This window comes from Heptranchias perlo, chromosome 4 (assembly GCF_035084215.1).
Source record: "Heptranchias perlo isolate sHepPer1 chromosome 4, sHepPer1.hap1, whole genome shotgun sequence".
NCBI classification, from domain to species: domain Eukaryota; kingdom Metazoa; phylum Chordata; class Chondrichthyes; order Hexanchiformes; family Hexanchidae; genus Heptranchias; species Heptranchias perlo.
Genome location: NC_090328.1, coordinates 119087887 through 119100452, shown reverse-complemented (window position 1 = coordinate 119100452; position 12566 = coordinate 119087887). Strand labels below are relative to the sequence as shown.

At 42.1% G+C, this 12566-nt stretch overlaps 1 protein-coding gene across 1 annotated transcript in view; it reads left to right on the top strand.

Moving 5' to 3' along the window:
* svep1 (sushi, von Willebrand factor type A, EGF and pentraxin domain containing 1) overlaps window positions 1-12566 on the top strand; it is a 204790-nt gene that overhangs the window by 99082 nt on the left and 93142 nt on the right. The window contains exons 24-27 of the mRNA XM_067983570.1: window positions 5043-5244; window positions 6397-6554; window positions 8962-9163; window positions 10720-10895. Coding sequence (XP_067839671.1) covers window positions 5043-5244; window positions 6397-6554; window positions 8962-9163; window positions 10720-10895 — 738 coding nt within the window. The remainder of the gene's footprint in view (window positions 1-5042; window positions 5245-6396; window positions 6555-8961; window positions 9164-10719; window positions 10896-12566) is intronic.

Below are 12566 nucleotides of genomic sequence, written 5' to 3'. Positions count from 1 at the left end.
GGTAGTGTTTGAAAGGGAAAAAAGTGAGTCAGCTGCTGAGATTCTAGACTTGGGCAAGGCCGACTTCAATGGGATGAGACAGAGACTGTTCACAGTAAACTGGCCAAATCTGTTAATGGGTAAAACGACTGATGATCAGTGGGAAATGTTTAAAGAAACATTTAACGTGATACAGAATCGGTTTATACCCCTGAGGAGCAAGAACTCTACTTGCCAAAAAAAACAGCCATGGACAACTAAAGAGGTAAGGGACAGTATAAGACATAAGGAAAGGGCATACAAAAAGGCAAAAAATGGCACAGATCCTGGCGAATGGGAAAGATACAAAGATCAACAAAGGGTCACAAAACAAAGCTACAAAAAGAGAGAGTGAAAAGAAACTTGCAAGGGATATCAAAACCAATACAAAGAACTTTTATAGTTATATTAGGAAAAATAGGGTGGTCAGGAGCAGTGTTGGCCCCTTAAAAACTGAAAGTGGGGATATTGTCATTGACAATGGGGAAATGGCGGACATGTTGAATAATTACATTGCGTCAGTATTTACAGTAGAAAAAGAGGATAGCATGCCGGAAATCCCAAGAAAACTTATATTGAATCGGGGACAGGGACTCAATAAAATTAACATAAGTAAAACAACAGTAATGAAGCAAATAATAGGACTAAAGAGTGACAAATCCCCAGGACCAGATGGTTTCCATCCCAGGGTTTTAAAGGAAGTAGGTGAGCACATTGCGGATGCCCTAACTATAATCTTTCAAAGTTCTCTAGATTCAGGAACTGTCCCTCTAGATTGGAAAATTGCACATGTCATTCCGCTTCTTAAGAAAGGGGAGAGAGGGAAACCGGGGAATTATAGACCAGTTAGCCTAACATCTGTTGTGGGGAAAATGCTCGAGTCCATAATTAGGGATAGGGTGACTGAACACCTCGAGAATTTTCAGTTAATCAGAGAGAGCCAGCATGGATTTGTGAAAGGCACATCGTGCCTGACAAACCTGATTGAATTTTTTGAAGAGGTGACGAAAGTAGTGGACAGGGGAATGTCAATGGATGTTATTTATATGGACTTCCAGAAGGCATTTGATAAAGTCCCACATAAGAGACTGTTAGCTAAGATAGAAGCTCATGGAATCGAGGGAAAAGTACGGACTTGGTTAGGAAGTTGGCTGAACGAAAGGCGACAGAGAGTTGGGATAATGGGTAGGTACTCACATTGGCAGGATGTGACTAGTGGAGTCCTGCAGGGATCTGTCTTGGGGCCTCAATTATTCACAATATTCATTAACAACTTAGATGAAGGCATAGAAAGTCTCATATCTATGTTTGCCGATGTCACAAAGATTGGTGGCATTGTAAGCAGTGGAGATGAAAACATAAAATTACAAAGCGATATTGATAGATTAGGTGAATGGGCAGAACTGTGGCAAATGGAATTCAGTGTAGACAAATGTGAGGTCATCCACTTTGGATCAAAAAAAGATAGAACAGGGTACTTTCTAAATGGTCAAAAGTTAAAAACAGTGGATGTCCAAAGGGACTTAGGGGTTCAGGTACATAGATCATTGAAGTGTCATGAACAGGTGCAGAAAATAATCAAGAAGGCTAATGGAATGTTGGGCTTTATATCTAGAGGACTAGAGTACAAGGGGGCAGAAGTTATGCTGCAGCTATACAAAACCCTGGTTAGACCGCACCTGGAGTACTGTGAGCAGTTCTGGGCACCGCACCTTCGGAAGGACATATAGGCCTTGGAGGGAGTGCAGCGTAGTTTTGCTCGAATGATACCCGGACTTCAAGGGTTAAGTTACGAGGAGAGATTACACAAATTGGGGTTGTATTCTCTGGAGTTTAGAAGGTTAAGGGGTGATCTGATCGAAGTTTATAAGATATTAAGGGGAACGGATAGGATGGATAGAGAGAAACTATTTCCGCTGGTTGGGGATTCTAGGAGTAGGGGGCACAGTCTAAAAATTAGAGCCAGACCTTTCAGGAGTGAGATTAGAAAACATTTCTACACACAAAGGGTGGTAGAAGTTTGGAACTCTCTTCCGCAAACGGCAATTGATACTAGCTCAATTGCTAAATTTAAATGTGAGATAGATAGCTTTTTGGCAACCAAAGGTATTAAGGGATATGGGCCAAAGACAGGTATATGGAGTTAGATCACAGATCAGACATGATCTTATCAGATGGCGGAGCAGGCACGAGGGGCTGAATGGCCTACTGCTGTTCCTATATTCCTATATTCCTAGCTTCCCCTTAAATGAATCCGTGCTATTCGCCTCAACCACTCCATGTTGTAGCGAGTTCCACATTCTAACCATTCTCTGGGTAAAGAAGTTTCACCTGAATTCCTTATTGGATTTATTAGTGACTGTCTTTTTTTAATGGCCCCTGGTTTTGGTTTGGTCTTCCCCACAAGTGGAAACATCTTTTCTATGTCTACCCTATCAATCCCCTTCATAATTTTAAAGACCTCTATTAGATCACCCCTCAGCCTTCTCTTTTCTAGAGAAAAGAGCCCCAGCCTGTTCAGTCTTTCCTAATAGTTATAACCTCTCAGTTCTGGTATCATCCTTGTAAATCTGTTCTGCACCATTATTGGACCACTCATGGCCATAGTCAACTTTCTGACTCAATTGCTTGTACTGGTCAGGTTGACTTGTGAGTTTAGAAATACAGCAGTTGACATGTATTTATCTCTCTGTGTTTACACAATAGAATCCATTTGCTCATTTTTTTAAAAATTTGAATGCCAGGTTTTTTCATTGTAATTTTATTTATTTATATACTTTTCAATTTTTGCTTCCTCACTACTGCTGTGTTTATTCCTTCTACCAGTTGAGTGGCATAAATCCGGAAATAAAAAAGCTGGTATCAGTAAAAGTGACCAAAACTATCAGATCTACTAGTGTCCCTTAAGGGAAGGAAATCTGCCGTCCTTACCCAGTCTGGCCTATATGTGACTCCAGTCCCACACTATCATGGTTGACTCTTAACTGCCCCCCCTGAATGTCCACCACCACCATCTCAAGAGCAACTAAGGATGAGCAATAAATGCCGGCCTTGCCAGCAACGCCCACATCCTGAGATCATACGAATTAAGAGCAGGAGTAGGCCATTCAGCCCCTCGAGCCTGCTCTGCCATTTGATAAGATCATGGTTGATCTGATTGTGACCTCAACCCTACTTTCCCCTCTACCGACTATAACCTTTGACTCCCTTGTTAATCAGGAATCTATCTAACTCAGCCTTAAAAATATTCAATGACCCTGCCTCCACCGCTCTCTGGGGAAGGGAGTTCCACAGACTCACGACCCTCTGAGAGAAAAAAATTCTCCTCATCTCCTTCTTAAATGGGAGACCCCTTATTTTTAAACTGTGTCCCCTAGTTCTAGTCTCTCCCACAAGGGGAAACATCCTCTCAGCATCTACCCCTTCTAGTCCCCTCAGGATCTTATTTGTTTCAATAAGATCACCTCTCATTCTTCTGAACTCCAGTGTATACAGGCCCAACTTATCCAATCTTTCCTCATAAGATAACCCCCTCATCCCAGGAATCAGTCGACTGAACCTTCTCTGAACCGCCTCTAAAGCAATTATGTCCTTTCTTAAATAAGGAGACCAAAACTGCACACAGTATTCTAGATGTGGTCTTACCAATGCCCTGCACAACTGCAGCAAAACATCTCTACATTTATATTCCATTCCCCTTGCAATAAATGACGACATTCCATTTGCCTTCCCAATCACTTGCTGTACCTGCATACTAACTTTTTGTGATTCATGTACTCGGAAAGAATGGGGAGGAGTGATCAGACCTGGAGAAATGATGACAAACAGAGCATGATTGCCCAGGAGGAGCTGGGGATGGAAGATGAGGAGGCAGTCATTCTAATCAAAGGGTCTGGAGATGACTGCCCTTGTTCTGTCAGGGCTCCTAATGGAAAGCACTATCCAGCCACTTCAGAACCTCCTGCTACTGAGGGAGCACTGAGGAATCATAGAATCATAGAAATTTACAGCACAGAAGGAGGCCATACGGCCCATCGTGTCTGTGCCAGCCGAAAAAGAGCCATCCAATCTAATCCCACTTTCCAGCTCTTGGTCCATAGCTTTGTAGGTTACAGCACTTCAAGTACACATCCAAGTACTTTTTAAATGCAATGAGGGTTTCTGCCTCTACCACCCTTTCAGGCAGGGAGTTCCAGACCCCCACCACCCTCTGGGTGAAAAAATATCTCCTCAACTCCCCTCTAATCCTTCTACCAATTACTTTAAATCTATGTCCCCTGGTTATTGGCCTCTCTGCCAAGGGAAATAGGTCCTTCCTATCTAGTCTATCTAGGCCCCTCATAATTTTATACACCACAATTAAATCACCCCTCAGTCTCCTCTGTTCCAAAAGAAAACAACCCCAGCCTATCCAATCTTTCCTCATAGCTAAAATTCTCCAGTCCTGGCAACATCCTCGTAAATCTCCTCTATACCCTCTCTAGTACAATCACATCTTTCCTGTAATGTGGTGACCAGAACTGTACGCAGTACTCAAGCTGTGGCCTAACTAGTGTTTTATACAGTTCTAGCATAACCTCCCTGCTCTTATATTCTATGCCTCGGCAAATAAGGAGAAGTAGGACACATTACATCTTATCTCATTTACATGTGGAAGGCTGGATATAAGAGGCTTAGTGAGCCTCCCACATCACGAGCTGACAGAAATTGGTTGAGGGTTTTAATGGGTGGGAATTTGGTGGTAGTCCTTCCCTGAACCATTTTACTTTTCTGACTGCCCTGAGTCCACCACAAACCGGGTAGTAAGTGGGACGAAAATCTTACTGGAGAGATTCAATGATGGACAATGGTATCATTGCAAACTACTGAGGTGAACCCAATGAGAGCAAGTAAATTCAGATAACAGGGCTACTCAGTAACGATTTCAATGCTCTACCACTGGAGCTGCCCTCATATTATAATTTTAATGTTACATTCTCCAGGTGATTGTTGAACTGAAACATTTGCTTATTCGCTCTTCTCAGGGGCCCACTGTGAACTGGATGTCAACGAGTGCCTTTCAGCACCGTGTCTCAACCATGGGATGTGTCTCAACCTGATTGGTGGATTTCAGTGTACGTGCCTGCCCGGTTTCCTTGGAGACACGTGTGAGGTTAATATTAATGAATGTGCCAGCTTGCCCTGTTTGAATGGAGGGTCTTGCATTGATGACATCAACGTCTTCAGGTCAGGACCATTGCGTCACAGATCTGTTCTTCCTCATTTGTGATCAAGACTATTTATTTTTGTTTGTTATTTGAGAAAGAAGGGACGGAGGAAGGATTTTTTTCACCCAAAGTGTAATAAACTTGTGGAATAAGTTAGCAGCGATTGCTATAGAAGGCGACAGTATAGCTGAAGTTAAGAGGCATTTAGGTATGTTCCTGGAGAGAAAAGGGATTGAGAATATAATGAGAAGGCAGGTTGGTGGGGTTAAAATCAATTGGAAAAGGATGGTCTTGTTGGATCTCATAGCCTCTTCCACTTCCTAAAGATTCTTATGCTCTTAAGGCACAATCACATACAAACAAACAGGATAGCCTACCTTGAGACTAGTGTACCACAGATATAGCCCCGGGATCTCTGCACTCCTCCAATTCTGGCCACTTGCACATCTCCGATTTTCATTGCTCCACCATTGGCAGCCGTGCCTTCAGTTGCCTAGGCACCTAAGCTCTGGAATTCCCTCCCTAAACCTCTCCACCTCTCTCTTCTCCTTTAAGACGCTCCTTAAAACCTACCTCTTTGACCGTCACCTGTCTTAATTTCTCCTTATGTGGCTCGGTGTCAGATTTTGTCTGATGTCGCTCCTGTGAAGATCCTTGGGACATTTTTACTACATTAAAGGCGCTATATCAAAGCAAGTTGTTGTAGTACTGAACTGAAACTAAAAGGAAACCAGAGTTGTGCTGTATTGGGGTTTAACTGCAAATTAAAGTTAGTGCAAAGAAGTAATGGAACAAAGGCTGGGAATGTGCTTGGTTGCTCCTCCCAGTCCGCCGCTGTAACTTCACAGATGTGCGGCAGAAACTCTGCTTATGCGCATAATGGGCGTTTCCACCGCACATACAGTGAAGTTATGGCACTGGAACGGGAAGAGCTCATGAACTCACTTTTTTCCCTGTTCTCCCTCCTCTGTCACAGATGATGTGTGGCACAAGGAGGTAAAGAAGGGATTAAAGAGACACATACTAAGAAAATGCTTAAATTACATTGGCATAAAAATAGGTTTAGCTGCACTGACACTGAATCCATTACAGCTGTGCCTTGTTTGCAATCATCTATTTGGAAACAACAAAATGTTTATCATTGTGTCTAATTATTGGTTTTCTTACTTAGATGTCAGTGTTCTCCAGGCTACTCTGGCTTGGTCTGTGGAACAGATGTGAATGAGTGTGAGTCAAATCCGTGCCTGAACCACGGTGTGTGTGTGGACGCACTAGACTCATACACCTGCAAATGCCCACCTGGCTTGAACGGAACCCGGTGTGAAACAGGTAATGGTCTCGTGATGCTCAATTTCTGCCACAGCACGTTACAGAATCAGGGGAAAGGCTCACTTCAAGTTGCTGTTGTGGATGAGCTGAAAGGCTGTTGCTGTTCTGTGGGAGAGCAGTGTCTCACATCAATGCTCATTAGAATTGAATGCAGCAGAAAACTCACTGGGGTTAATTCTGACTTTGGGAGATATTGGCTCGACCACCCATTAAGCATCTCCCCCCTGGTTTTCGTTTCCATTGACTTCAAGTCTCACAGTTTATTACCTTCTCCATGGAGCCTTTGAAACAAAGAGATGAATGATCCAATTCTACAGAGTGGCAGGGTTCCCGCAGGTGCAAAGAGCAATTGATGGTACTTGTGGCACGAAAAGCCCCAAGCAAGGAAATTATTCTAAAACTTTATAAATCACTGGTTAGGCCTCAGCTGGAGTATTGTGTCCAATTCTGGGCACCATGCTTTAGGAAGGATGTCAAGGCCTTAGAGGGGGTGCAGAAGAGATTTACTGGAATGGTGCCAGGGATGAGGGACTTCAGTTATGCGGAGAGACTGGAGAAGCTGGGGTTGTTCTCCTTAGAGAACGTTAAGGGGAGATTTAATAGAGGTGTTCAAAATAATGAAGGGTTTTGATGGAGTAAATAAGGAAAAACTGTTTCCACTAGCAGGAGGGTCGGTAACCAGAGGCCACAGATTTAAGATAATTGGCAAAAGAACCAGAGGTGAGGAGAAATTTTTTTACGCAGCGAGTTTATTATGATCTGGAATACACTGCCTGAAAGGACGGTGGAAGCAGATTCAATAATAACTTTCAAAAGGGAATTGGATAAATACTTGAAGGGGAAAAATTTGCAGGGCTATGGGGAAAGAGCAGGGGAGTGGGACTAATTGGATCGCTCATTCAAAGAGCCGGCACAGGCACGATGGGCCAAATGGCCTCCTCCTGTGAACATTCTATGATATAGGAAGGGGTTTCATCCTATTAACTCGCAGTTAGTGTGCGATGCCTTATCTTACTCATTAATGCCCTCTACCTTGGGAAGCTGTTCTGACACTTTCATCTTGTACGGTTATTCCCTGCAGTCATGGCTTATGACTTCAGTAGAGTATCCACAGACAGAGGAGGAAAACAAGTATAAAGAGGCCCATGGGACTACAGGAACTACGATAGAACAGATCGTAGGCGTTTCAAAGACTCATTTTAGGTGCCTGGTGTGGCCCTTAATTGCAATCCAGCCAGAATCTCCAGAATTTTTGTTGCTTACTGCGTTCTGAATAGCATTGCTTTGCAGAAGGGGTTAGTGCTTCCTGAAGCTGTAGAGGATGATGATGATGATGATGATAATGATGAAGATGACGGAGAAGATCCTTCCATCCCCACATCTTGAGGAGGGTGCACAGGAAAGAGAGGAAGTGAAGCAAGCGAGCCATCAGCCGGCAGCCAGGATGAGGCAGCGACTTACTGCCAAGTGCTTTCAGTAAATCAAAGTCGACAAACCAAATAAAAGGTTCACTCCCCCTGCCTGTTCCTCCTCCCATTTCCAACGGCCTCACAAAGACCTGCGTTCCCAAAGACTCCTGCACCTTGCGCTCATAACAGTGAGGTCACACTGGCAGATTTAAGATAATTGGCAAAAAATACAAGGAGGGAGATGAGGAGAATTTGTTTTTACGCGGCGAGTTGTTATGATCTGGAATGCGCTGCCTGAAAGGGTGGGTGGAAGCAGATTCAATAGTAACTTGCAAAAGGGATAAATACTCGAAAAGGAAAGCATTTGCAAGGCTACGGGGGAAAGAGCAGGGGGGAGTGGGACTAATTGGACAGCTCTTTCAAAGAGCCAGCACAGACACGACGGGCTGAATGGCCTCCTTCTATGCTGTATCATTCTATGATTTAATGTCATTATCCAAATCTGCTAAGTTGCCAACACCAACAGAAATGAACTCTGAAATCTACGTGGCCAAACAACTTTTATTTTCCAGAACAAAAGTTCACTGAAAGGTTACCATAATTTCATAAACTCTAACTGGGGACTATTACTAACCACCACATCTACCCTTTGTGCCAGCTGCTTTACTTGCTCTAGCTCCTAATCCATTACTTCTATGAGGTGCTCCCCGAGTGATGTGAGGTTGAGAGATGGGTGGCTGGGAAGGTATAATATATGCACTCGATGATACAACATGTACAAATGAAGCAGGAACACGAAACTATCCCTCTGGATAGCTATGACAATGGATAAATATCGAAGCCCTATATATATTAGATTATATTCAAATTCAAATTGGATTGAGTAGATCTGGTTTTACACTTGAAATGTAGACTATCTAGCAGTCTCCAGTTTTGTTTTCTCATTACATGTTGCCAGATAGCATTTGCCTGTTGCAGAACCTATTTTCTTTTTACAGAGTTATCCTCCAACTTTAATCTGGATTTTGAAGTTTCGGGGATCTACGGCTACGTTTTAATGGATAATGTATTGCCAACACTCAGTGCTCTTACCTGTGCTTTCTGGATGAAATCTTCTGATACCACGAACTATGGAACTCCAATTTCCTATGCCCTGGACAATGGCTGTGACAATGCTTTCCTGCTAACGGATTACAATGGGTAAATTTTGCTACATTGGCAAGAAAAGTTGCAATTCTCTTCATCAATCGTTCATTAGAAAGCAGATCTTAAAGCCTTACTGTCCCTGCTATGATCCCTCCTAACATTTTGTGTTCCCAGCAAAGAGTCCATTTCCACAAGTAAACTGAGACTCATATCCTTATACAAAGATGCATCTCAGATAGTGGGCCATGGATTAGCAATTACCCTTATTTTGTGATATTGGTCTTTGAAGATCCAAGACATGTCCACCTTGCCCCTTACTCCTTTCAAAACACGGAAAACACCACTCTGTCAAACCATTGCATACATGCTAAAACTTTAAATAGATTTATTCACAGGGGGCAAATACACAGAAGCAGTAAGTTACTGAAAGTACATTGCCTGAAACGGTAAAGATAGAATGCAGTCCACATGGAATTGAAATATTTTTTTGTACAGTGTAATCTTTAACAGCTTGATAAATGACAGACATTTCCAATCCACAGACTTTTTAATTTTTAAAATCACATTTACTTTGTCATATAAAACACAACAGAAATCCCATATTTTGTCACGGTATTATTTTAGATTAGTGATCGCAAAGTTCATAGAAGTCCATCTATTTTCTCAAAAGTCATTAGTTTCTCATGCGGGTGCAGAGATATTTTAAAGCTGCAATACCCCATTAATATATTGTATGTTTTACAGAATACAGCAAAAGTATGCTGAATAATAGTAATGCACCGAATAATGTCTTGGATGAAGTAATCATCTACTTTTGGGACGAGGGCACTTTAAAGGCGACCAAATAGTTCTAGTGTTTGGGATCTGGACCATCTGCTGAAAGCAGAACTGTAGATTATAAAAAATAATAATGCTTTCTACAATTGGGAAAGATTACAGATTAGGTGCCATGTTCCCTTATCAACAACTCAGGGTTTAGAAAACAGTGGTGATATCAATGCTAACGTACATTACAGAAACATGGAACCTGAGCAAGATAGAGAAGAAAAGGTTTGATGCATTTAGCAATGAAAATAGCCTATAAATTGTAATCTTAAATTGTTTCACTGTAGCTTGCAAGGCGCCATAATGGCAGAAACTGTTGAAGAATCAGGGAGAAGCAAATTGGAAGAATATCTACGTATAGGCATATGGAGGCTACAGTGTCGTTGAGGGCGGATGATGTCATGGTCACGTGGATGCCATATGGTGCTGGGGGTATATAAAGGGGGGAGGGCAGAGCAGGAGGAGTCAGAACAAAAGACCAGACAGCTTGAGCACATGGTCACCCACTCGCCAAAGGATTGGGGTGATATCCATCTTTTGTATTTGCTGTCTCGTTACTGTGTGTTAACGAGTTGTACTTAATCGTTAACATTGCTGATTGCTACAGTAATGGTTGTCTTGTCGAATTGATTTATGGAACCCATTCAATCAGTTTCTGTAAAGCATTTGTTTTAGAAAAGTAATTGTTCTGATATACTGTATATCTCAACGACGTATCGTACAGGAAAAATGGTTATGCCTGTTTTTTGCAGAGCTGATGATTCTTTCCCCTTTCTCCCAATCAGGTGGGTGTTATATGTTAATGGAAAGCAAAAAGTAACTGATTGTCCTTCCGTAAATGATGGGAAATGGCATCACATTTCTGTCACGTGGAATAGCACAGATGGAGCATGGCGTGTTTATATAGACGGGAAAGTCTCAGATGAGGGCAAGGGCCTTTCGGTCGGAGCAAGTATCCCAGGTAATACATTTACAGAGCTCTGAGGCAGATGTTTGATTAACAATTTGTTGCAAGCAATGTTTTTCCTGTTTGTAACTAATTCACAGTTTTTTTTAAAATTGTTTTCAGGAAAAACACCCAAACTAATTTGCGAGCAGTAAATTTTTTACGTTCTGAAAAGTGGTGGAACCTCTGTTGGGATCATAGTGCTTCAAATGTTAAAGTTTTGGATTGCAAACATTGTCACATTATATACTTCATGCTGCTCATTGTCTGAATGTTATCCATTTTCCTCACTTTATTTGATCAGCCCATGAGATTGTCTAATTAAATAGTTAATTAATTTAAAAATTAGGGACATTTACCAATTTGACTGAAGTTGTGTCCAAACCAGGCAAGTCTTAATTTTGATTTGATTTACATTAAATCCTGCACATTAGCAAAAGTCTGAATTTCCGATTTATGTTTGGTGGCTATCTGTAAGACCCTAAGGCCAGAAAGAAACGAAAGGGTTGTAATATGTAACTGAAGTCTTTCGATGTTATCGAAGCCTTTTAATTGTGCCGCAACCCTGTAAAACTTTCGTAGGTATAGATGATTCCAGAGATAAAACAAGGTAACGGTTTGAACTTTTCTCTCAAAACTTTTATCTTGAATTCACAGCGAAAAGTTGGTTCCATAACAGATTGATTCCCTATAGACGCTGTGTCTGAGGGAATGGTTTCCGGATTGACTGTTGTCCTTTTATTGTGATACCCGTCACCGGAAGTCATAAGTTGCCCATCACATTCTCCTGTCTTCTCCAAAAGCCAGTAAATGCCACACAGACAGACCAATACATATAGGCTAAGCTAATAATGAAGTTTATTTACAACTAAGATGTACACATAAGCAGTAACATAGAGCGAGATGCTAAAAGTACAACACTTAAAATAATAAAAAATAAAGTGCCTTTTTCCAGAATGTCTTCCTTGCAGTTTGCTGCAGCAGCTTAAAGGAACAGGCAGCCTTGAGAATGAATAAAGAATTTCCTGGTATCAAGGAAGTGGCAAAATCTAACAATGTAGAAATTGCCACAATTGATTTATGTCCTTGTCTCGTATATACAATTTCTTTTGTAGCTGTCGGGCATCCCTCAGCAATGCTGAATGCTTGATCAATGCCCATATCCATTAACAATGTGGAAAACCTGTTGAGTGCTGCTATTTCTAACCTCCAGCGTTGCCAAAGCAATTTCCAAAAGGCATTCGATAAGGTGCCACATAAAAGATTACTGCACAAGATTAGAGCTCATGGTGTTGGGGGTAACATACTGGCATGGATAGAGGATTGGCTAACTAACAGAAAACAAAGAGTCGGGACAAAAGAGTCTTTTTCAAAATGGCAATCTGTAACTAGTGGTGTGCCGCCGGGATCAGTGCTGGGGCCTCAACTATTTACAATATATATCAATGACTTGGATGAAGGAACAGAGTGTCTTGTGGCCAAATTTGCTGATGATACAAAGATAGGTGGAAAAGCAAGTTGTGATGAGGACACAAAGGGCTCGATATTAGGAGGGAGGCGGGTTGGCAGCGGGGGGTCAACTGGGGCGGACTGTGCACCCGCATCATTGGCTGTCAGCTGGAGGAGCCCTATTTAAAGGGGCAGTCCTCCACTGACTGATGCTGCAGAAAGGAGCCAAATTTACAG